The sequence below is a fragment of the Rhinatrema bivittatum genome, chromosome 1, assembly GCF_901001135.1.
Source record: "Rhinatrema bivittatum chromosome 1, aRhiBiv1.1, whole genome shotgun sequence".
In the NCBI taxonomy this organism is placed as follows: Eukaryota; Metazoa; Chordata; class Amphibia; order Gymnophiona; family Rhinatrematidae; genus Rhinatrema; species Rhinatrema bivittatum.
In genome coordinates this window covers 335,304,940-335,330,701 of record NC_042615.1, presented here as the reverse complement: position 1 = coordinate 335,330,701, position 25,762 = coordinate 335,304,940, and the positions used below count along the sequence as shown (strand labels likewise).

The 25,762-nt window shown below is 47.9% G+C and overlaps 1 protein-coding gene and 1 long non-coding RNA gene across 2 annotated transcripts in view; one reads left to right on the top strand and one right to left on the bottom strand.

The window, feature by feature from the left end:
• Positions 1-5,274: 5,274 nt before the first annotated feature.
• LOC115089997 lies at positions 5,275-7,141 on the bottom strand. The gene is made up of 2 exons (XR_003856286.1): positions 6,950-7,141; positions 5,275-6,686 (listed from the first exon to the last, which is right to left on the bottom strand). It is a non-coding gene; the product is annotated as an uncharacterized LOC115089997 (long non-coding RNA).
• A 153-nt stretch (positions 7,142-7,294) lies between these two features.
• Positions 7,295-25,762, top strand: part of SDAD1 (SDA1 domain containing 1) — a 113,519-nt gene continuing 95,051 nt past the window's right edge. Inside the window, exons 1-2 of the mRNA XM_029598504.1 lie at positions 7,295-7,578; positions 20,300-20,404. Coding sequence (XP_029454364.1) covers positions 7,489-7,578; positions 20,300-20,404 — 195 coding nt within the window. The 5' untranslated portion in view covers positions 7,295-7,488. The remainder of the gene's footprint in view (positions 7,579-20,299; positions 20,405-25,762) is intronic.

Here is a 25,762-nt window from a genome sequence, read left to right as displayed (position 1 = left end):
CTGCAATCCGTCAGTATAATCCAATCCATAACAGAATGAAATAGAACATAAAAACCTCAAACTTAACAACCAATGGCTATATCAAATTGCCTAATGACAACTGTATAACGCATATACATGGAGGGAGCATTTCCATATGCAACTTGAATGCTGTCCACTTCAAAGTATTCTACAGAATGAATAAACGAGACTGAACAGACTCTCCAGGCTCCATGGGCGGGCATCTGGACTGATCCTTGATACTACAGGAACGAAAATTAGCAGGTAAGACCCAATTTTCCTTTCCCTGTATGTACCAGGATCAGTCCAGACTGCTGGGATGTACCCAAGCTTCCCTAAATGGGGTGGGACTTGGAGACCGGGAGGCAGCAGTCCGTCTCCGCCGATGTCCGTCTCCAGAGGAGGGCTGCAAGAAAAGTAAGTCGCTTTGTTGCTTTACACTTTACATGTCGTTTCACCAGTCCTCTCTCCCCCCCCCCCCCTCCCTGCGCCTTGCTTCGGGAGGAGGGGAGAAAGGACTGGCAATCCCGAGCGTAGGAGAACCGTCCACTTCCTGGTACCTGACATTTGAAATGACAGATACCAGCGTGTCCGTGAAGTGTTAGGGCAGCGCACCCAGGATACTGTAGAGCGCTCTATACAGTAAAATGGGTTGCGCGGGCCTAACGCTTCATGGCGCTTCTTGGACGCGGCTTGCATTTGCAAGCTATTTGCATACAGGATCGAGCGGTAGGTGAGCCAGACTGTGCGTGCGGCAACAGCGGGTGCGCTCGGCACTAACGCAGCTCTTTCTACCGCTCCTTACTGTATCGGCCTGAGTGTTAGTTGAAATTACCTATTGTTTAGTTAATACTTGTGTGCTACTTGCTGTATAGTGATAGCAAAATTAAAAGAAAGGCAATGCAGGTTTGTCCTGCATTGCCATGTATCGTGATTCAAAATATCAGGGCTAGTCCTAGGAGAGTTGTAGGATCGCGCCGTGCTTTGGCTGGCATTAGGCAGGGTGGCAGCGGTAAGGGTTCGTGGCTTGTTGTTGCACTGTGCGTTTGCAATCTGGTTTGATTGCAGTGCATTGGTCTTTGCTTAGGATTATTTAATTTCCTCCTTACTTTTCTCTATTTTTTCTGTGCCTTTTCCGTCCCTCATTCTCTCTTTTTTCTTTCTGAGTTTGGCTCTTAGTTTTGTGTGGCCTGAGTGCGGCGGCTGCTGTGTGATTTTCGAGCGTGAGCATGCTTAGGAAGGGGCACGAGAGGGGCGGTCGCTTGGGAGCCCACGTGTCGGCGACCAGGCCCAGCAATGGTCGGAGGGGCGTGGGCAGGAGAATGTCCAGAGCCATGGCTATGGCCGAATCTGCGGCTCAGGCAAGTGTTTGTGGGGCTTTAGCTCCGGTCACCAGCTCTGGCGAGAGCGGGCCGGAGGGGGACTCCGGTCCTCCTGTTTTGTCGAGCAGGACGGCGGCTATGAGTGCGCAGGGCCGCTCGACTTATCCCTTAACGTGTCGGGTACTGAGTTCGTGGCTCCAGGCAGCTCACCCCTCGGGGCCACTGGGTTGGAGACGGTGCCCATCCCTAAGCCTAAGCGGAGCAGTGGAGGGTTCAAAGAGAGCGGGGATAGGGGCTTGCTGCGTTGCATAAGGCACAGGCGGCATTTAGGGGTGGGAAGGGGAAAGTCGCTGGTGCGCGCAGAGCTACTGTTGCTGGGGGGAGGCAGGTGGCTTTTTCCTCACATGGGGCGGGTTGTTTTAAAGAGTTGGGTAGGCCCAGAGGTTCTTTGGGGTTCGTGGGGCGGGGGAAGAAGCATGTAGGGGGTTCCGGTTTGGCCACGGATGATCTTCCAGTGGCCAGTCCCCTCGATTCTTACTGCAGCGGATTGGGTGCGCAGCCTTGTGGCATCCCCAGCGACGGGGTTGGCCGGCCTAGGGGTCTTTCTGGGGACAGTTCATTTGAGGGGCCGGACAGCCATCAATTTACTGGGTTTGGTGGGTGGTCGTCTTGGCAGCAGGTAACATGGGAAGTGCTGGAGAGATGGGGCAATGGTTGGGCAGGGGGGTAGACCATTGGAGCGAGGGTTGGGATCTGGTGAGGGGAAGCAAAGGGTCTTACCTGAAGGCAGAGCAGGGGAGCTGGGGCAGGGAGAGTTTGGTACGGCAATGGGTCCTGCGACTTCTCCTTTTCTTCCAGCAGGTTCTCAAGGGGCGGACAGAGATGTGGAGGGATCCAATCTACCCCAGGAGCGCGGCCGAAGAGACAGGAGGACAAGGGGCGTGTGTTGGAGTGGCTCAAAGGTGGAAGGCTCAGCACGGGTACAGGATCAGGTGATGTTGATTTCCGGGGCAAGACAAGCGAGCGAGGGTCTGCTAGGAGCAGAAAGCGGGCGCTTACAGGTAGCTCCGGTTCCGATACAAGCTCCTCATCTTCTATGTCTACGTCCAGTGGGTCAGCAGGGGCGGTCAGGCGGGGGCCCTCTCAGGACATGGCTCATCCAGCATTGGCATCTTTGACTGAATTATGGGAGGAGGTGCCCAATAAGTTGAGGAAGAGGATTAAGAAAAGGAAGTAAGTTAATAATTTTAGATTATTGGAGGGCAGGAGAGGGGCCAGAAAGGAAAAAAAAGGAAGGCAAGGAAAAAGAAGGGCGAGAATGCGGGACCCAGGTTTTCCAAGAACATAGTCAATAGGGTTTGGGGTTTCTTCAGATTAGCTAGCGTAGTCAGACATCATCAGCTCAGTTTGTATGGCGGGTTGTTGGTCTACGGGTATAGTATTTTAGGGGCTTTTAGAGATTATGAGGGTTGGGCGTGGTTAAACTACAATGAGAAGGTCAGGGACAAGATGGCTGGTAACAGGTTCATGTCTTGGGGCACGCAGGACATTAATTTGTGGCTAACCCAGATGACTAACAAAAGCGCTATTGGGGGTCAAGAAGGGCGCGACTCCTCCGTTGGGGCGGGTGTAGGATCCGGGGGTAGTCAGGTGGTTAAAGGTAGTTCCTTTCGGGGTCCTGGGGCAGGGAATAAAGTTGGGTCGGTGCAAAAAAAAGGGGGGATCCGGACTGTAGGACGTATGTTGGAGATTTAACAAGGTCACCTGTTTGTTCCCAGATTGTAAGTTCAGGCATGCGTGTGCTACCTGCAACGGCGCGCACCCGGCTTCCAAGTGCGGATGGTTACAGGTTGCTTCCCTCGGCAGAGGGGGAAAGTAGCAAGTGCGGTTTTTCTAAGGCCAACTCGCCGGTTGTGTTAGCAGCCATGAAGGAGTGGTTGCTACCCTATCCTGATTGCGGAGCGGCACATTTTGTTTTCTGGGGTTTTAAGGAGGGTTTTTGGATTCCGTACCAGGGTCAGGGTAGTTTGGGGGTGGTGAGGAACGCGAAGCCCACAGCGCTCTTAGCAAGCATTGCACGGGACAAATTGAATGCGGAGTTGCGACTGGGTAGGATAGCAGGGCTCTTTGGGGGGGGGGGGGGGATGTGAATGAGTACAGTTCGCATTCTTTTCGGATAGGGGCAGCTACATCCACCACAGAAGGGGGCATTCCGGCTGCGGGTATACAGGATAAGAAAGCCTTCGATTTCCATGTGCGGAAATAAAAAAAAGAGAGAAAAAGAAAAGGGCTGCGGGTGAGGGTGGCGTAGGGAAGGAGATGGGCGGGGAAGCAGGGGGGGTGCTGTGCCATAGATTTGGGGGAGGGGTGGCGACTGATATTGACTGCGTCTTCTCTTTGACAGAGCAAAGAGGGGAGGACAGGAGACGAGAGTGTGTCTGGATCGTGGGCCACTCTTTTGTGCATTGGGCGCAAGTGCAAGCTCGGTAGCGGTCGTACGAAGAAGACCCTGTGTCTTGGTGGGCGCAATGTGACGGTGCGATGGTTCAGCAGGCGTGGAATGCTGTGGGATGAACTGTTGCCTTTCTCTTGGGAGAGAGTGGACTGGTGAGGGGGTGCCAGACATATTGTTGTTGCATCTTGGGGGTAAGTTATGCGCGGGTCAAAACTTGCAGAGCCTGGATGACTTGCGGTCAAGAAGGACCTGTCGCAAGTCTGTATTCGCTGGCCGCGGATTAAGCCGGGCTGGTCTTACATTGTTGTTAGGTGGGGGTGTAAGGACAGTGCTTTGTGGAAGGCGGGGGTACCTGAAATGAACAAGCAGATTGGTAGATGGTTACTGCGGGTTTTGGGTGAGGCACAGTTAGTCTTAGATAGTGGAAAAAGGGTTCTTCAAAGGGGATGCCATTCATTTGTCGGAGGTTGGCATGGATTTATTGAACAATGACTGGCAGGAGGGGTTGGAGAAGGTGGTGGTGGGGGGGGGGGGGGGGTTTAAAGGCCACCATGGGGGAACAAGAACGGCTGAAGTCGTCCTTGTTTGTGTAATGGGGGCTTAAAGGGAATTAAGGGGGGGGGGGCAGCTCATGTATCGGGGGGGGGGGCTGCTACACAGTATGGCCAGTGAGCTGAGGGGCTAAGCTCTAGGCCAAGTTTGCTCTCGCTGGTGGAGGGGCGGGGCAAATGCTGAGTGAGAATGGGGGTGGGGCAAGTGAAGGTGGGGGCAGAGTCAGGGGTTGTTATTGTTGTTATGCCTTGAAGTTTATAGACTGTTAGGGCTCGGGTTAAGTGAATAAAACTGCGGCCTGTTACAAATGCCAAACAAGGATTCTGGTGTGGTGTGTTTCTTGGGGGTGGGGAACGAAGGGACTGAGCCCAGCGCATGTATTGACTCCTGTGTTATTTAAAAAGTAAACTTATAAAGACAATAATACAACTTCATTAAAGGAGTTTGCTAATGGGATTTTTCTTTCGATACTGCTGCTTTCCAATATGCAAAAGGTTGAATTCGCACAGGTTTGAAACTTGCTAGGAGTCTTCCTGTAAGGAGGACTCTCTTGATCAGGGGACCACCACTTTCACATCCCACCCACCTTCCTCCCCAAGAGTATTGAAGGAACAATTGCAGCACTAAAGTGTCAGAGCTGTTTTGTAACTTGCTGAGAAACAATGATTTTTGTGCTTATTTTTAGTGGTGCAATGGCACAACTGCATTTGCATTCCAGCTAGCAATTTATTAATGGATTTATTAATTTGGCACAAAGATATCATGTATGCAGAGGCTGAAGGGAGAGGGGATGACCTAGTGCTTACAGTACTGGGTGGTGTGAAGCCGGAGAACAGGATTTCAAATCGTGTTGTTCCCAATGCTCATTGCTGCTCTTTGTGGCCTGGACTGGCACCTCTGTGTAATTTGTTATAGTGTACACCGAGTCAGGGCACCATAAGCATGCAAAGATTAAATAAAATGTATTTAGAGTTTTTCTATACTGGCATTCATGATACAATCACATCATGCTGGTTTACATTTAACAAGGTGTGTAAATGAACTTGAAACTGGAACAAGTGAAAAGAAACAATGAAGTTACATTAAAACAAGGCTACTCAAAACTGGGGGAAGAAGAAGAAGCTAGAGAAATTTAACAGTATGAGGTGTAATTATTTACAATATTCTGGAGTGTCTGTCCATAGTTGTTGTTAAATTGAGTTAAACTATAATTAAATTAAATATAATTCAGTCTGTATAATATAAATATAATTAAATTATAATTGAGTTAAATTATAGTTGTTGTTAAATTAATAAATAAAATGTATGCTCGGAGGGACAGAGGCAAGCCGAAAGCCAGAGAGATTCAGTTCTGGTTGATCACGCTGTGGCCATGGACTGCCCTTCTCATGAACTTTAAGTAACATCAGGGATTATTGTTCGTGTTTTGGATTGGGCGCCCTCCTTTGGGTGAATAGCTTTTCCGCTCCGTTTCCCTTCTCTTTGCCCACCACATTATTTATTCCTCTTGCACGTCTCTAGCTTAGTACTCTCAGCCCGCCTCTGCTTTCCAGCAACTCCCGAACTCGCAAGTTTTCTCCCGCTCCTGATCTCCACGCAACTCTCCTACCAGCCCTCGCACCTAGGCTGGGGCGGGGTCAGTCCAAGGACGCACTGAGCGGGAGAAAGGTTCTACTAAATAACTCTATGCAAACAGTGTTTGTCTTGCAGAGGCGGCGAGAGACAGTCCACTCCCATCCCATCTGCGATCAGCTCTAGGTCATATCAAAGAGAAAAGTTTCCTAACCCGCATCTAAAAACTTTATAATTTTTCAGTCCCCTCTCCTGTGCTGCAGCATTCTATTCTTCGCAGGTCGATTGTTCTGGGTTGCTGTGGCATGAAAGGGCTTCAGGACGTTTAGAGGCAAGTAACGTAGTCACATGGGCCTCATTTCTTCGGTTGCTGTCGAATCGCCTTTTTGTTTAGTTTGTCTCAATGCAGAAGGGTTGCCAGGTTTGCATGAAAGAACAAGTACTTTTTTCCAAAAAAAGCCCAAAACAGTGAAATTGAAACACCAATGTCTGTGAGTCGCATAGATGACAAAGGAGCTTAACATTTTGCATGTGTCTCTGTTTTAGCAGGTTGCAGAAGGTCTGCATGACATGCATGAATGTCACACTTACAAAATTTGCACATAGCCTTACTCTCATTGCTGACACAGACTGAATCCATGCTTTTAGTTCACATTCCTCTTCCCACGCTTAGCAGTATCTTTTAGTTTCTTACTTTAGCTATAGTAGATCAAATCCATTTAGTAGCATAGCAGCCAATGGCAGAAACAGTAGGTATGGACAGGCTTTCTTACAAAAGTGATCTGCTGCAGGGAGAAGAAATGAGAAAACAAATTAGATGAAATTAAAAATGGTGTAGAACAAATTAAAAAAAACAAAACACCAGCCCCACACATTGATTCCCCCCTCCGAGCACATCCCTGGCCCCCCATACACTGGTCCCCCCCCCTCCAAGCACATCTCTGGCCCCTAAACACTCATTTCCCCCTCCCCACAAACACGTCTTCAATCTCCCCACACTCATTCTCCCCTCCTGATACCTGGTTGTAGCCAGCTGAGTGCTACACACCTTTCAGCATTCAAGTCTGCAAGTGCACAGAAGCTTCTTAGTTACCCAGGACGCTTGTTGCTTGCTACAATACCATGCCCGGTCTGCCCACGTGCTCCCGGGAATGTTTGGAGCTCGGGCTGGCTTACTGCTGTAATAAATAACAAATTAGGGTGCGCCTGCTATGGACAGACCTCACCGGCAGCAGCGACCAATCACTGCAACATCAGAGTACAAGTCCCGCCCACCAAGCAAAAACAAAACAAAAACCCACGATTGGCAGGAAAAACGCCCAATTACAAGCAACCCGTGAATAAAAAAAACAAACAAACTGCGAGTGGCTAGAAAAAAAGCCCAATCTCGCGGGAAATAAGCGAGGATCGCGTTGGCAATACTCCTATGCGGTCCTCGTCACGCTAGATGACGTCGGTGAAGATGGCGGCGCCCATACAGTAGGAGCTACACGCGTTGGAAGTGGAGATCTAGGGGAAAACAAATTCCCTGACAGTCATAGACGTGCGCGGGAGTGAAGTTTTTATCGAAAGCTAAACCGTACCACCATGAGCGCTCGCCACAATAACAAACTGCCGACCAACCTGCCGCAGCTGCAGAACCTCATTAAGCGAGATCCGCCTTCCTACCTCGAGGAGGTGAGGAGACCGGGGGGGATATGACACCACCTGGCTACTTGTCTCGGGGGTCTGGCTGTGATCAGCTCCCGGTTTTACTGCGAGCACATGTCCATAAGCATAGTACTTCCGATTGCTAGAAAGGAACTACACGGATATGAAGGTGAAATATTGGGCTACTGCAGGAGTAGTCAGCTCCTGTCTTGCAGTGCTACAAACAAATCGGGTATTCAGGACTTCTGCAGCAAATATACATGGAATAGATTTGCATACAGTGAAGGTAGACCATGCGAAAATGTGAATTAACTTTTCAGAATGATCGGGGGTGCTAAACTTAGCACAAGTTACTGCTTTCTGGACACAGTGAAAGAGTTTTTTTTAATATTGGTGGTGCTAAAGTACCCATAGACGGGTCGATACAGTACAGTGCACTGTTAGCTGGCATTTGGACGCGCTAGCTTTAACCCCTTATTCACAGCTCGATACTGTAAAGTGCAGCTGGAGATTCCCCGTCTGTAACTCGCTGTGGGCGCACAATTCGGACACGTAAGGCGATCCTGCGATACAGTCTCCAGTTTCACGTGTCCTTAGTGCTTCTTGAAACCGACGCGTAACCCTTTCCGCACCCGGCATGTATATGATATGTTAACGAATTAGCTATTTAATGAACGAATTAGCTATTTCCTCCAATACTGTGACGCGCTCTCCGATTATCTCCTTTCTAACCTGCTATTTTGCCGCGTCCTTAACCTGTTAGTTTACCGCCTACCCTCTACCTGGCGTTAGTGTGGTGTTCGAACAGCTACGTACCAGACTGCACCATGGACGACCTGCTTGTTTTTGCTCTGGCGCTATTTATCATTCGGTGGAGACGAAGATATGCTCGACTGAGCCGGCGGGCGCGCGTTTATCCAGGCGGCGGTGTGAGCCGGCGGGGGCGCGTTTGTCCAGGCGGCGGCTGCGGGAGCTGGCGGGCGGGCGCGCGGTCATCCAGGCTGCGGCGGTGGGAGCCGGCGGGCGGGCGTGCGTTCATCCAGGCGGAGGGAGCCGGCGGCGAAAGCGGCTTCCAGCAACCCCCGCCGGCAGTGAATGAATGCACGCCTGTGTACGCCCGTGCAATTTCGGCGCTCAAGGCAGGGCATTAGAGAACGCCGACGTCACGTGCCGTGACGTCACGCCTTGAGCGCCAAAATTGCACGGGCGTACACAGGCATGCATTCATTTATTGCCGGCGGGGGTTGCTGGAGGCCGCTTTCGCCGCCGGCTCCCGCCGCCTGGATGAATGCGCGCCCGCCGGCTCCCGCCGCCTGGATGAACGCGCGCCCGCCGGCTCCCGCCGCCGCCTGGATGTCCCCATATTAAAGATATAGGGGCTGATGTAAGAAAACCATTGCTAAAATTGGAACAATTGTAGCATAGGTTTTATGTTACTCCTGTGGTAGAAACCCATGGCCCCAGGCAATGCAGTAAGCTAATGGTATAGAAATATATGGGTAAAAAAACAATGTGCTAAATGTAAAAGATATGCTGCTCTTACTCACAAGGCATTTGCATGCCATTAAAGAGCAAACTCATGCAAAATAAATGTGGAATAAAACAAAAAAAAAAATACAGTAAAAAAGAAAATAGCAAAATCCATCCATCATTGCTGGGCTGTTATCTGACATTCTCTCACAGCAGTAGTCCCCAACCCAAAGATGACAAAAAAAACCCACCTTTGGGCCAAAGGAAATGGATGCTCCCTTATCCCACCCACAATAGGAGCCCCAGGATTTGGGCTGCTAGGATGGAGGGAGACCATCCTGCAAGAATTTGTGTGCAGTTTCTTTAGGAGGTGTATCTCTTTTTCTTTTTTTTTTTTACACTTATTTAGACTTAAGCAGAGCCATAGTGTTGGGGATAGGAGGAGAGGGTTCACCTTTTGCTGTGGATTGACTTAACAGAGGCACTCCGCACTATTCATCCTCCCCGCTATAAACACTCCCCTCCCACCACCACCAATAAATACTGGGATATCTAGTACTACATGTTTCTATAACGCTATACAACATACACAATGCTGTATAAACATACAAAAAGACAGTCTCTGCTCAATAGAGTATTCAATCTAATAAGATAAACGTACAGGACAAGAGACCTGGTTAAAAGAAAAGAAAGTTAGTTAAGACTAAAAGCAGACAATCAGGCATAAGATTTAAAAGCAGTTTCAAAAAGGTGGGTCTTTAGATAGGATTTAAACATGGAAAGAGAGGGAGCATGATGCACCAGTTCATGAATACCATTCCAAGCACAAGGCGCAGCCAGGTAGAAAGCACGGCATCTGGAATTGGCAGTAGTGGAGAAGAGCACGGTTAGGAGTGACTTATTCAATGAGCAGAGTGCACGAGGTAGGGGTGTAGAGAGAGATAAGAGAGGAGAGGCAGTGAGGTGCTGCAGAGTGAAGACATTTGTAGATTAGAAAGAGGAGCTTGAACTGTATGCAGGAGCGTATAAGGAGCCAATACAATGACTTTAGAAGAGGGGTTATGTGATCATAGCGACTTTGGAAAAAGATAAGTAGCACAGCTTAATTTAGGACAGATTGCAGTGGAAAGAGATGGCTTGCCGGGAGACTTGTGAGTAGTAGGTTGTAATAGTCCAAGTGGGAGGAGATGAAAGCGTGAATAAAGGTTCTGGTAGTGTTTTCAAAAAGGAAAGGATGGATTTTGGCAATGTTATAAAGAAAGAAACATGTTTTAGCAGTGTTTTGGATATGCTTAGAGAAGGAGAGAGAGAGGAATCGAAGAGGACTCCAAGGTAACGAGCTGATGGGACAGGGACAATGACTGTGTTATCTACACTAACAGAGAAAGGAGGAAGAGGGGAGGTGGGCTTGGGGGAAAGATAAAGAACTCTGACTTTTATTTATTTTATTTATTTATTTTAAGTTTTTCTATACCGGCATTCGCGATGAAAATCGCATCATGTCGGTTTACAATTAACAAGTGGAGAGGGTACAAAAAATAATAATAAATAATAATGATAATAATAATAATAATAAACATTAAACAAGTGAAGGCGAAAGGTTGCAGTTACAATAAAACAAGGGAGTTATAGAACTTGGAACAGAGAAAAGAAGCTAGGATTTTAACAGAGAGAACAAATATGCCAATGGCGGCATTTGCAACATTAATGAATTACCCTGTTATGGTGGAGTTATTAATTACCATGTTAAGGCAAAGTCGAAGCGATTAGGTTAGATTAGGTTAAGGCATGTTAAGGTTAATTACCATGTTAATTACCATGTTAAGGCAAAGTCTAAGCGATTAGGTTAGATTAGGTTAAGGCATGTTAAGGTTAATTACCATGTTAATTACCATGTTAAGGCAAAGTCTAAGCGATTAGGTTAAACTCAACTTTGCCATGTTGAGTTTAAGTTGGCAGTGGGACATCCAGGCAGCAATGTCTGACAGGCAGGCCAAGATCCGGGATTGGATTTCTGGTGAAATTTCTAGTGTACATAGGTAGATCTGGAAGTCATCAGCAACAGAGTGGACACGTCGGAAGGAGTGGAGAGAATGAGACGTGATTTAAGGAAGCTGGAAGAGTGGTCAAAGATATGGCAGCTGAGATTCAATGCCAAGAAGTGCAGAGTCATGCATGTGGGATGTGGAAATCTGAAAGAACTGTATTGGATGGGGGGTGAAGGTCTGATGTGCTTGGAGCAGGGGAGAGACCTTGGGGTGATAGTGTCTAATGATCAAAAGTCAGCGAAACAATGTGACATAGCTAAAGCCAGAAGAATGCTGGGCTGCATAGAGAGAGGAATATCGTGTGTGTGTGTGTGTGTGTGTGTGTGATCTGCATAGAGAAAGGAAGTGATGATCCCCTTCTCCAGGTCCTTGGTGAGGCCTCACCTGGAGACCGTATCTCCAAAGGGACAGGATGGAGGCGGTCCAGAGAAGGGCGACCAAAAAGGTGGCTGGTCTTCATAAAATGACTTATGAGGAGAGATTAAAGAACATAACTATGTATACCCTGGAGGAGAGGAGGAGCAGGGGTAATATGATACAGACTTTCAGATACTTGAAAGGTTTTAATGATCCATGGTCAACAACAAACCTTTTCCGTTGGAAAAAAATCAGCAGAACCAGGGGCCACGACTTGAAGCTCCAGGGAGGAAGACTCAGAACCAATGTCAAGAAGTATTTCTTCATGGAGAGGGTGGTGGATGCCTGGAATGCCCTTCTGGAGGAAGTTGTGAAGACTAAAACTGTGAAGGATTTCAAAGGGGCATGGGATAAACACTGTGGATCCATAAAGGCTAGAGGATGGGAATGAAGAGAAGAGCCAAGGGGGTGGATTACTGGAGTGGAGGCTACTACATGGTGATTACTACCCTTAGTCAATAAGCCTTTGCAAGGTTAATGCAACTCCAAAATTGCTTTCTGCTTCTACAGCAAGGGGAAATGTGGAAAAGCGGATTTGCATTCAGACAACAACCAACAAGGACAACTTCACAATCTGGATAAACAAATAAGCATGGGGGTAGCTTGCTTATTACGGCGGTTACTAACCTAAACCAATTAAGCCTGATACATCACTTTGAATACACATGCAGCACTGCTCTTTGCTTCAACGGTAGGGGGAAATGTGGAAAACAGGTTTCCCTGTACATACCAGGATCAGTCCAGACTGCTGGGTTATGCCTCCCTTCTAGCAGATGGAGTCAGAGAAACAAACCAAAAACACACCCCCTATATAACCCGGTGTGCCACCTGCAATCCCCCAGTATATCTCTGACTCCAGCAGATGAAAGAGAGACTTAACCTGTGGTCCTGATTCTCACCATATTACTACCTCTCTGGGTTACCAGGTTTGATTTGGGGGGATCTTCTATTGACTAGATCAATTTTCTTTAAAAGTTTTAGATTCAATAAAGTTTCAAAAGAAAAACAAAAACATTTTGTCAGCGACTGCAAGCAGGCACGGCAGGGCAATACCCTAAGGTCGTTTCCCAGAGTTAGTGCTGGTGCCCGGTGAGTTAGGGGGAGAATTCATCAGTGGGCCGATCACTCTATTCCACCCCACCTGATTCCCGGAGACGAGTAATTCCTCCAGAAGGTGCTGACTTCTTCATTTTTACTGGCACGGGGATGTAAAAAAAAAATAAATTTGAAAATTGATAATTTCTCCTTTATTTTTGTCCCTGCCCGCTGACCAGCACTTGCCTGCTGTCGCTCCCGGGCCTCCAGATGTGGGGGATTTATTCGCCCAGCTGCCTTTCTTTATTTTTCGCGCGCTTGCAATGCGTGGTTCTGGCTGTGGGGCGTGTGGGGAGCCGGTATCTCTGCTCTCGCGAGATGGTCTCTGCTCGTGGTGTATTCCCGGGGGCAAGGGACCATCGCGGAGGCCGCATTCGAGGCGTGGGGAAGTTTTGCCGTGATCGCGTGGCTCCGAGTCTGAACCGGCGTCTAGCAGGCGGAGGCCTGCCTCCCCACTGCGTGACTTAGCGGCGGCCATTTTGCCTTCTCGGACGGCAGATGCAGGGTCAGACTCAGAGGGAGAGGATCTCCCTCCATTATCCCCGCCGAATTTGAGCCCCCAGCGGTCCCGCGGCTGGCAGCTAGAGGCAGACCCTCCCTCTGCTTTCCCTTCGGGGGGGGGGGGGCCTTAAAGCGACGACACCCATTTTCGTCGCAATTTGTGCTGTTGCTCCATAAAGCCTATCTGGAGGTGGAGGCTGGCTGGGAGGCGCAGGAGACGGCTCCTGCAAAACAATTCAGACCCGCTGAGTACATGGGGGTACTGCCCCTAGCCTCTCCTCCCCGCTTCCGCTTGCAGGGCCCTCCTTGCCTTTAGTTCCAGTACAGCCGGACTCCCCCATATTGGATGTGGGCGATACGGGCGCTGCAGGCGATGGTGGGGATTGTTCCAGCCCCTGGAAGGAGACGATCCACAGGTGCTTCGCCTGTTCCGTAAGGAGGAGCTGGATCAGTTGATTCCACTTGTCCTTCAGGAGCTGGAGATCCCGGCGCCACAGGCAGTGTCCGATTCCGCACAAGGAGATGTGGTCTTAGCGGGGCTTCGTGACCCTCCTCGGACTTTTCCTTTGCATCCAAAGCTGTCCCAAATTTTATCTCGGGAATGGGATGCGCCTGAAGCCACATTGCGAGTCAGTAGGGCCATGGAGAAGCTTTATCCATTGCCAAATGAGACCTTGGAGCTTCTTAAGGTTCTGAAGGTGGACTCGGCGGTCACGGCCATAGCTAAGCATACCACAATTCCCGTTACGGGAGGAGCAGCAGCACTGAAGGATTTTCAGGATAGGAAGCTGGAAGTTTTGCTCAAGCTGATTTTCGAGGTTTCCGCCTTGGGAGTCCGTGCCGCCATCTGTAGTAGACTTATGCAGAGGGCTACCCTCTGCTGGGTACAACAGATGCTCACTTCTCAGGAGCTCCCGCCAGAAGAGGCGGAGCAGGCGAGCCGCATGGAATCAGCGGTAGCCTATGCGGCAGATGCTCTATACGACCTTCTCCGCACCTCGGCACGTACGATGTCTTCGGCAGTTTCTGCGCGGCGGCTATTGTGGCTCCGAAATTGGTCGGCCGATGCCTAGTGTAAGTCTCAGTTAGCTTCCTTTCCTTTCAAGAGAAAATTGTTGTTTGGTGACGATCTGGAGCAACTTGTTAAGGCCTTAGGGGATAGCAAGGTTTACAAGCTTCCAGAGGGCAAGCCCCGTTTGTATCGGCAGTTCGGCTCCGCTCGGGGGTGTTTCCGGGGGCAACGTCATTTTCGGTCTAGCAGGGGTGCTCCTGTTGCCAGTCGACAACCAGCAGGACTGTCACAGGCAAGGCCACAGTCCATTCGTGGCAGACGGCCTTCCTGAGGTAGCTCTTCCCAGAGTTTCACAGCCAACAAAACTCCCCAATGAAGATGCGCTGGCTCATTCCTCCGTCCCACAGATAGGGGGACGGCTGTCCTGGTTTCGCGAGGAATGGGCCAAAATCATGTCTGACCAATGGGTACTAGATATTATAAATCACGGTTACGCTTTGGATTTTGCTCGGCCTTTTCGGGATTTGTTTCTTGTGTCGCCCGGCGGGGCGTCAGCAAAACGTCAGGTGATTCTTCACACTTTGAGGTTGAAGGCCCTAGGAACGATTGTTCCAGTTCCACCGGGGGAATGTGGAACCGGTCGATACTCCATTTACTTCGTGGTTCCCAAAAAGGAAGGCGCGTTCCGACCTATCTTGGATCTAAAGGAGGTCAACAAGGTTTTACGAGTCCCGCGGTTTCGTATGGAGACGATACGGTCCGTCATAGCGGCCGTCCACAGGGGTGAATATTTGGCTTCTTTGGATCTGATGGAAGCTTACCTTCATGTAGGAATTTGGGAGCATCATCAGAGATTCCTGAGGTTCATGGTGCTGGGAGAGCACTACCAGTTTTGTGCTTTTCCCTTTGGACTCGCGACAGCTCCCCGAGTATTCACCAAGGTGATGGTAGTGGTCGCGGCCAGTCTCCGGCGAGAGGGGATCCTAGTGCACCCGTATCTGGACGACTGGCTCATTCGGGAGAAATCAGAAGAACTTTGCAAGGAGGCGGTTCAGTCGATCATACGCCGTCTACACTCGTTAGGATGGGTGGTCAATTATGTCAAGAGCCAACTGGTCCCATCTCAAATCTTGGAGTTTCTGGGCACTCATTTCGACACATCGGCGGGCAAAGTCTACCTGCCTCAATTGAGAATGGAGAAGCTTATGACTCAGGTTCGCCGTCTATTGGCTCTCCTGGTTCCCATGGCATGGGATTATTTACAGGTACTTGGTTCTATGGCTTCTACTCTGGAGATGGTTCCTTGGGCCTTTGCTCATCTGAGACCCTTACAAAGGGCCTTGCTTTCCTGCTGGGATCCCAGGTCAGAGGAGTTCCACCTACCCTTACCAGAGACTGCTCGAGCCAGCCTGGATTGGTGGCTAGTGCCGAACCACTTGCTTCGGGGGCGTGGACCTAGAGAATCCGCAGTGGCTAATCGTGATGATGGATGCCAGCCTCTCCGGATAGGGGGCGTTCTGTCAATCGCACATCGCACAGGGGCTGTGGACACCTCTGCAGGCCAAGTGGTCCATCAATCGGTTGGAAACCCGAGCAGTTCGCCTAGCGCTGTGTCATTTTCTTCCATTGGTTCGGCAGCGGGCTGTACGGATCCTTTCCGATAATGCGACCACTGTGGCTTACATAAACCGACAAGGAGGAACAAGGAGTCTGCCAATAGCCTCCGAGGCAGACCAGCTAATGTCATGGGCGGAATGCCATCTGGGCCGCATAGCGGCATCTCACATAGCCGGAGTAGATAACGTCCAGGCGGATTTTCCCAGTCACCAACGGCTAGATCCCGGAGAGTGGGAATTGTCCGAAGAGGCAATGCACCTTGTGATGCGACGTTGGGGGACGCCTCGCATGGACCTGATGGCGACCCGTCTGAATGCGAAAGCGGCTCGATTTTTCAGTCGCAGAAGGGACCACGGGTCGGAAGCCCTGGTCCTCCCTTGGCCTCCCGGCATTCTCCTCTACGTGTTTCCTCCATGGCCACTAGTGGGAAAGGTGCTAAGGCGCATAGAATCCAACCAGGGTCCAGTCATACCTGTGGCCCCGGAGTGGCCGAGAAGACCCTGGTTTGCGGACCTGCTCAACCTCGCGATCGAGGGCCCTCTAGGCCTGGGTCACCTGCCAAATCTACTGCGGCAAGTTCCAGTATTTTTCGATCAGGCAGCTCGCTTTTGTCTTGCGGCTTGGCTTATGAACGGCGGCAATTAAGAAAGAAAGGCTACCCAGAGGCAGTGATTTCCACTTTACTTCGAGCACGTAAGACTTCTACTTATCTCTCCTATATTCGGGTTTGGAAAGTGTTTGATTCTTGGTGTAGCGGGAAGAGGGTTTCCCCGTGGAAGGCCTCCGTCATTCATATCCTTGCTTCTCTGCAGGAGGGTTTAAAGAAAGGTTTGGCATACAGTTCACTCTGGGTCCAAGTATCGGCATTAGGATGCTTGAAAGGTAAGGTCGATGGTTCTACTATAGCGGGCCATACGGATGTAATCCGCTTTTTGAAGGGAGCCAAACATCTGAGACCGCCGCTGCATACGGTTTGTCCTCCCTTTGAGCCTCTCAAGCAGACAACCTTGAAGGATCTGATACTCAAAATGGTGTTTCTAGTGGCTATCTATTTGGCCAGACGAATCTCCGAACTTCAGGCATTGTCGTGCAGAGAGCCATTCTTACGTATTTCGGACTCGGGGGGGGGGGGGGGGGGGGTTTTCGCTTCGGACGGTACCCTCCTTTTTTGCCTAAGGTGGTTTCGGCTTTTCATGTCAACCAGACGGTGGAGTTGCCAGCCTTTACAGGAGTGGATAAAATTTCGCCTCAGTACCGGGATCTGCGGCGGTTGGATGTTCGTCGTAGTCTCTTGCAGTACTTGGAGGTGACAAATCCTTTCCATATTTCTGACCATTAATTTGTCTTATGGAGTGGTCCAAAGAAGGGGTCTAAGGATTCTAAGACTACCATTGCGCGCTGGTTGAAGGAGGCTATTGCCTCCGCTTACATATGTCACGGAAAACAGGTACCAATCGGTTTTAAAGCGCATTCCATCAGGTTGCAAGCAGTTTCCTGGGCTGAAAGCCAATGCGTGTCTCCTCAAGAGATTTGCAGGGCAGCTACATGGAAATCCTTACACATGTTTGCTAAGCATTACCGTTTGGACGTCAGGGACCCACATGTGGGTACTTTTGGTGGCAGTGTACTTCGAGCGGGACTCTCTGGGTCCCACCCCTCTTAGGACAGCTTGATTACATCCCAGCAGTCTGGACTGATCCTGGTACGTACAGGGAAAGGAAAATTGGTTCTTACCTGCTAATTTTCATTCCTGTAGTACCAAGGATCAGTCCAGATACCCGCCCATGAGTATGCGAGAGTCCGCTCAGCTGATTGTATTTCCATTTTGCAGAGTTTCGCTTCACCATGATTGTTTTCTGGCACGGGTTCTTTTTCCCTTTTCGGGTTTCTCTTTTTTTGTCAAAGTTGCAGTTTGGATTGATCTAGTCAATAGTTATTGAAATTTACGTCATTCTGCTTGGCTATTCATTATATTGGGAGATTGCAGGTGGCATACCGGGTTATATAGGGGGTGTCTTTTTGGTTTGTTTCTCTGACTCCATCTGCTGGAAGGGAGGCATAACTCAGCAGTCTGGACTGATCCTTGGTACTACAGGAATGAAAATTAGCAGGTAAGAACTAATATTCCTTTTACATTCAGACAACATCCAGCAAGGCATTGATTTGTGCAGTCTGGGTAACCAAGCTTCGGGGTAACTTGCTTGATGCGGCGGTTACTATCCTTAACCATTAAGCCTTATGCTCACCTTTGATGCAACTCCAACATTACTCTCTGCATCAATGACGGGATGGCAGGAAATTTGAATCAAACAGTTACCAACAAGGGCCCTGAACTTGCTGGTAGATGAAACAGATAAGTATGGGAAAATAAGTGTGTGGGAGCTTGCTGGGCAGACTGGATGGGCCGATTGTTCTTTTTCTGTAGTCTTTTCTATGTTTCTATGTAAAAATGGTATTGAAAGCCATGACAGGAAATCAGAGTACCAAGGGAATTAGTATATAATGAAAAGAGAAGAGGGTCCAGGACTGAGCTGTGAGATACACCAATTAATAGTGGAATGGCAGTAGAGGAGGAACCACCAGAGGAAACACTAAAAGTGCGATGGGAGAGGTAAGAAGAGAACCAAGACAGGACAGAGTCCCGAAATCCAAGTGAGGACAGAGTATCAAGGAGTAGGTGGTGAGCAACAGTGTCAAAAGCAGCAGACAGGTCAAGGAGGATAAGGATAGAATAAAGACCTTTGGCTTTAACCATAAACAGGTCATTGGAAACTTTGACAAGGGCTGTTTCAGTTGAATGTAGAGGGCAAAAACCAGACTGGAATGGATCAAGAATGGCTTGAGATGTAAGAAAGTCAAGACATCGGCGATGAACAGCACGTCCAAGTAGTTTGGAAGCAAAAGGGAGAAGGGATATGAGACAATACTTGCCATGCAGGTAGGATCCAGTGAGGGTTTTTAAAGGAGTGATATGATTACAGCATGTTTGAAGGCAGTAGGAACAGTAGCAGTGTAGAGTGATAGATTGAGGATGTGACAGAAGGGATGACTGCAGTGGAGATGGAGCTGAGGAATCAGCTGGGGACAGGGTCAGAGGAACAAGTAGTGAATTTGGAAGAAGAGAGAAGACTAGCAGTGATTTCAGGAAAGGAGGAGAGAGTGGCAGAGGCTAGGAAGAAGGGTAGAGGAAAGAAGTAGGGGAAAGGCAAGGGGCTGTGAGCAGGAACATTGGACATCTTGCTCTTTTGGAAGTCGCCCATATATGTGAATTTTTGGGAGAAGTGGAAGTATAGTTTGTAGTGGTCCAAGTTCCATGGCGTACACATTCTGCTGCTGAGAGGCTCTGCATCCAGTGGAGAGGTGGCAGGAATTTCTTCCAAAGTCTAAGAGAAGAGCCGTTCTCAAAGGAGAATCGCTGGCCTGAGGAAGAATCTCATTGTGGTGCAAATGAGTCTGCCCTGCAAAATTGTAAGAGGAGAAGGAGGCATCCATTACCAGAATTGCATTTGACTCAGACAGTGGATCACACCTTTTCAGTAATCGCTCCAAGATTCTGCAGTGGCCTCCCATATGAGGTACATTTGGAAAAAAATTATTTTGTTCTTTTAGAAAAGCTGTCGAGAAATCTGGTTATTTTTGTAGATTTTTCCTCTGAAATTTAGATTCTGACATTGGTTGTAATTTAGCTGTGATTTTTATGATTCAGTTGTTGTTTTTTAAATAATGAATGTACCATAAGTTGCATGATTGCTGCATTTGTTTTTATCCGGTATCGTGATAGAGATGTAATTGTAAATTGCCCTGAACGTGATGGGAGGCTGGGAATATGATTCAGAAATGTGAGCCGAGGGGTTTGGATTTTTTTGTTTCCGCTATGGATGTTACACAAAGAAACTGTACTTCTTGTCAAATCATTACCGTTTCATGAGCACCTCAGTAAATAAGGCGTTCCCACCAGCGTTGTGCACCCAGTCATTTGAAGAAATAGGGCTGGTACAAACCTTCCCCTGGTAAGAATAAAACAGAGGACTGGATGGGTCAGGGAAGGAAGAGGAGCCTTTCCTCACTAAGTTATGACCCCTGTTCCACTCACTATTTGGACACACACAGGTACAGCTGGGAGCTCAGGGGCCGTCACACACTCCATGGGCTCCTGGGTTTTTCTAATGGAGGAGAGGGGATGCAGAGGGGTGGGGATGATATATTTCAAGGCCATTCAGGTGATAGACTTTCTTTTTGCCTTCAGTAGAACAAACCTCATAGCCACAGCAACTTGGAACTGTTCCAGAAAAAAAAAAATAAAAATTTTTGTTAGCAGCAGGTTCTTGAGTCTTTTGTTTTCCAGGAGGGACTGGGCAAATGAGGATTTTTCTTGTTATCTCAGATACCTGTATCAGAAATGTTACATTCTCTGAAACGTTTTCACAAAGGCCAGGATCGTCCTGCTTCCAGATCTGTTTGATCCACATTTTGTACTGCCAGTGCGTTGCTATAAACTCTGCTGTTCTTCAGGATATGTGAGTGCCTGCCTCGTTTGGCATCTTTAGATTTAAATAATAAAACACATTCTGCTTTGTGTCTCTTCTAGTTTCTTCAGCAGTATCATCACTACCTGTCCAATGTTGAGGTTTTCAAACTGAAGCCAGACAGGGCCAGTAAGGACTTGGCTGAACAGGTTATGTTCATGGCTCAGGTAAGAGGTCGGAGCGGCAGTAGATATTTACATGTTTTAAACACCTTGCAAAAGTACTCAGATTATGCCCAGGTTCTTTTGAACTGTCAAGAAAATAAAAAGTTACCATACTGGGTCAGACCAAGGGTCCATCAAGCCCAGTACCCAAAATGTTAGGTTTTTCCTTAGCAGACATACAAAGTTTACAATATCGTTCTTTAAGTATACAATGAGGTCAATATTCAAAGCCATTTAGCCGGATAACTCACGTTATCCGGCTAAATGGGAATTTTTGAATATCCCTCTTACTTATTCATCTAAAACAGTGGTTCCCATCCCTGTCCCAGGGACCCCCCCCAGCCAATTGGGTTTTCAGGATATCCACAAGGAATATGCATGAGAGAAAATTTGCATGCACTGCCTCCATAAAATGAACATTTTCTCTCATGCATATTTCTTGTGGATATCCTGAAAACCCGACTGGCTGGGGGGTCCCCGGGACAGGGTTGGGAACCACTGATCTAAAAGTTCGCTGGATAAGACATTATGGGGTAGATATTCAAACTGTGTTCAGCGCTTTTTAGCCAGAGAAGTGGGACTTATTCAGCAGCTGCTTTATAGCTGTATGTTCTCCTATGCTCAGCGGCCGCTGCTTAGCCCTTATATGGCTAAAAGTTACACGCATAAAAAGTGGTACTGAGCGGAGCGAGATAGCCGTATAACTTATAGGGATATCTGCCGATATTTGGCGTTAACCAGATAAGTTTACGTCTTAAATTTAGACACCATATAGAGCAGATCTAAACTTAGCCAGGTAGACTTACCCGGTGAAGGGCGCACATATATGCGTATTTTCAGCGGCTTTGCCATGCTGCTGAATATACATTGTAACTTGGCCGAATTAGTTCTTACCGGCTAAGTTACTTACATGGCCAGCTTTGAATGTCTACCTCTGTATGGCTAAGATTTAGCCAAATAAAGTTATACATGTTCCTGTATAACTTTTTCCTTAATTGGCTACATTCAAGAGAAAAGTGCCGCGATGCAGGGGTTTAAACCAAAATAGATGGCAGACCTGCATACCTATTACAACAGCCCCCTGCCTCTTCCCTGCCACCTGAGATCCAAAGGTTTGGCCCTGTTGGGCCGAGCCTGCAGCCTCTCCAGCTCAAACCCCCTCCATCTTAGAATTATGCAGAAAGAAGGGCCGGGGCTGATGCTGGTTTCTCTTCCTGCTCATGGGTGCCGTCTTATCACAACCTTCCCTCCATGGTCTCCTTCTACTCCCCCACCCCACCCTAACCCTCCTGGTATCTTCCAAAATGTTTTTTCTTCACCCTGGATTATGGTAGCAGCCTGCTGTGACCTGGATCCATTGCATGTGCTGTTGCTAGAGCCTATGCTTTCAGAGTAGCTCCCTAGCAACAGCACAAACGCCAAGCCCATGTTATGGTAGGGCTGCTACTGTGATCTGGGCTGAAGAAAAAACATTTTCAAAGATATACGAGAGGGTTGTGGTAATGGGGAGGGAAGAGGGCCCTGGAGGAGAGGATTTCTGAAAGATTAGACAAGACCTGGAAGAATAGATCTGGGGGGGGAGGAGACCAGCCTTGGTCCTTTTATTTGTATAATTACGAGATGGGCGGGGTTTGGGCTGGTGAAGTTACAGACTTGATCTGGCAGGGCTGAACTTTTGGAGCTTGGGTGGAAGGAAGGAGGGGAGGTGTGAGAGGCTTGTAGGCCCACGATCTTTTTATTTATTTTTTTTAAACCTTCACAGCTTGGCACATAACCACCAGCTATACTCTTGAATATATATATGGTAAACGATAAAGTTATCAAGCTAACCATAGCTGGATAACTTTATATCTAACCTGTGATATTAAAAAAAAAAAATCTGGTTAGGTTTAAATTTATCCAGCTATTATTAGCCAGATAATTGTAAGCGGGTATATTTGATGGGAAGTTTTAACCCAGTGAATATCCCAGATAACTTAACTGGCTAATTGTAGCTGGATAGGTTATATGTTTTGCTGGTTTTTGAATATTGGCCTCTGTATTTTTACAGATTGGTGAGGTTCAATCCAGTACCCTCATGCATATCTCAGTGTATTTTCTTCCAGTTATTTATTAAGTTATTTATTATGTATGTTAGATAAGCTAAGAATTCATCATGTATAGACATAGCAGAAGTTGAGAAGTCTCAGGATAGGTTAAATTACATATCTCATAACAAGATGCTTTCTGGGGCTCATTTGTTCATTAGATTGGTCAATTTTCTTTATTACCTTTTCCTAGCTATAGGTTCTATTCTGGGTCATATTCATAGATTTATTTCATTGTACCAACTAAGGGGATCCAGATAGTTACATATTGGGTATACCTATTCTTAAGTGATACAAACAGTGGAAAGAATAACTCTGTCTCAGGCATTGGCCAGTTACTGCTCAACTGTTGGACCAATTGTTAGTGCAGTTTTGGCTGACAGTGGTGTGGTCTATAAATAAATGCTTAAAGAAAGATCTTTATTTAGATAAAGTATGAAATATTCAAGGGAGTGCAAAGCAATTCAGAAGCAGACTTTCAGAGCACAGTTGACACAACACATTAGAGTACCACCTCCCAATATACACACCAATCAATTTGTTTGCATAACATTTTTCTATTTGGTTGACATTAACACAACATCCTCTTAATAGAGTGCTGGTATAATTTTATCTCATATGTTAATCAAGATGGATTTCTTGTAAATCATGTGATTTCTTGTATATTGAGCCCAGAAGGCAGGAATGAAACTTAAAGCAGAATTTTGACATGCTTTTTGACTTCTGGCCTACGTTCTAGCATTTCAGTATATTCTGACATGTCAGCAACCTTGAATAATTTTATAAGTCTTATCAGTGTAATTTCACAGTGCAGTAATAATAAGAAGGAAAACCTTTTCAAAGCATTCAAACACCTGCAGTAAGTGAAGGACCAGTTTATTGTGTGGGCCCAAGTTTATATTCCATTCTCTAATCCTACCAGGAACATTCTTGGATTCAGCATCGGTCTGTGATTTGTGATTTTATTTACCCCAATGTCTGATGGCCAAAATAATCCTTTGATTGAAGATTCCCACCACATATGGAAGAAATCTTGATAGAGAAACTAAATGATAAGGAACCTCCTGTAAGAAGATAATTTTAAGCAAGCTAGCTAGATCCCCGGAAGACTTTGTTCCACGAATAGAGAGCTATGGATCAGAACAGACTCCAGTGATTGAGTGTGAATCAATATATTGCATATAATTTAAGTACGAAGATTGTATAAAGGCATGACACGATCACCATTTGTTCCCTTCATTCTGAGACATTCTGGTAACAATGAGTTGATAAAGAGCTGGGATGGCCCCAAGGAACATCTGGTGTCTCTAGGGACATCAAAGACTAAGACATTTGGTATCTTTTAACACCTGGGAAGATCAAAAGCTAAAGACTAGTACCAATACCAATGAGCTGATAATGAGTTAAAACATTTGGTGTCTTTTACCAAATGGGAGATAAAAAGACTGGTACTGAAATGTCTTCCTGGGTAAAGTGCAAATTAAAACACCTAACTTGCAGAGGGATATATAAGGCATTGCATATGCTTATTTTAGTTGGATCTGCTGTAAGGAACAGAGAGCCAGTTGTTGTTTTTAGAGTCCCCAGGCCCGCATCTTCCAAGTTTCTATGAACACTGGCTTATATACAAGGAGGACATATAAGGGATGTGTTCTTCTGGGTTAGAAAAGAAAAATCAAACAGTTCGAGAAACAGCATCAAACAAATAGACATTTTAGTCTCCCATCCTCCCAGTATTCGAGGCAGGTGCGCAAGGGTCGGGGACCCTGTAAGCTCTGCACCCAGGGTGATACTAGGGGTCCCGCCTCACTCTCCCTGGGGGGAACCAGGGGAATCTTTAGAGCCTGGTTTGTTTTTTGTATTCAACAAAGATTTAAAAAAAAAAAAAAAAAAAAAAAAGGACAACGGCAAGGTCTCAGAATTCTGAACTCTCTCAGGTAGGTGTTGATATCTCTTCTCCTCTGGCTCTTTCCCCGCTCCCCTGCCGCTGGGGCTTTTCTTTGTCCTTCCAGCAGTCGGCTCCCATTCCCTAATGCCTCATGGTCCGGCCTGTGGCATGTGCGGGGAAACGCGTACGTGGCTTTTGCGCGCCTGTCTCTGTTCCTGGTGCCTTCCCGGAGGGGAGGGCTCCTTAGGGAAACCTTTGAGGAGTAGGGCAATTGCCCGCTGGGAGCCTGGGAGGCTCGTTCTGGCGCAGGGCTTCTCACAGCAGTTGGCAGCAGACTCGTTCCTGCTTAGCATGGAAAAGGAGGCCATTTTGGCCGACTTCGTGGCTCCTGCGCAGGCTGTTGAGGGGGATTTCCCTCTTACACTATCCCTGCAGTCTGGAGCCTCCGGGGGGAATGGAATTTCTGGGGATCTGACCTCTTCCTCCGATGAGGGCCCCGAGGGGGGCTCAGATTCCTCCTCGACCTTTTCATCTGACTTTGTTCTGTTGCTGCATAAGGCTTTTAAAGCTAGGAAAGCAGCAAGGAAAGGTGGGGATAAAAGGACATCCCCTAAAGCCTCCAAGAAGCACCGGACCCCTGAAAAAGAGGGGGTCTCTGCTCCTAAGAGAACAAAGGTCCCGGAGAAGGAAGGCACCACAAGAGCCAAGCATTCCCCTCCGGTCCGTGGCTGCGCAACCTGTGGACGACTTCACTTCCAAGGCTTCGGGGCAAGATGACCAGCAGGGGTTGCACCTTCAAGGAGTGGATCTCGATCTTGCCAACCAGGATATGGATCAGCCACTGTCGGGGGGCCCCAGAGGTCGAGGGTGATGATCTCAAGGTGGTTTGTTTGTTCTGCAAGGAGGAATTGGGTCCCCTTTTTCCCACTGTTCTGGAGGAGCTTGGCATTGAGGTCCCTCAGGAGGGTACTGAGCTGGGGGCTGTGGATCTGGTCATGATAGGTCTCTGGGATCCGACCAGATCTTTCCCTTTTCATATGTCAGTCAGTGCCCTGTTTCGAGAGTGGTACACTCCAGACACAGGTTTGAAGGTTAGTTGAGCAATGGAAAAGCTTTACCCGTTGCCGGAAGAGGTGCTTGACCTTCTGAGGATTCCTAAGGGATGCGGTGGTGTCTACAGTTACCAAAAAGATGACCATTCCAGTCAATGGCACGCCGGCTCTCAAAGACTCCAGGATAGGAAGCTGGAAGCTCATCTGAAGAAGATCTTTGAGGTTGCTGCTCTGGGGGCGAGGGCTGCTATGTGTAGCAGCTTTATGTTGAGAGCCGGGCTTCGCTGGGTACAGCACTTGCAGATGGACAAGTCCTTGTCAGGTTCTGATGCCC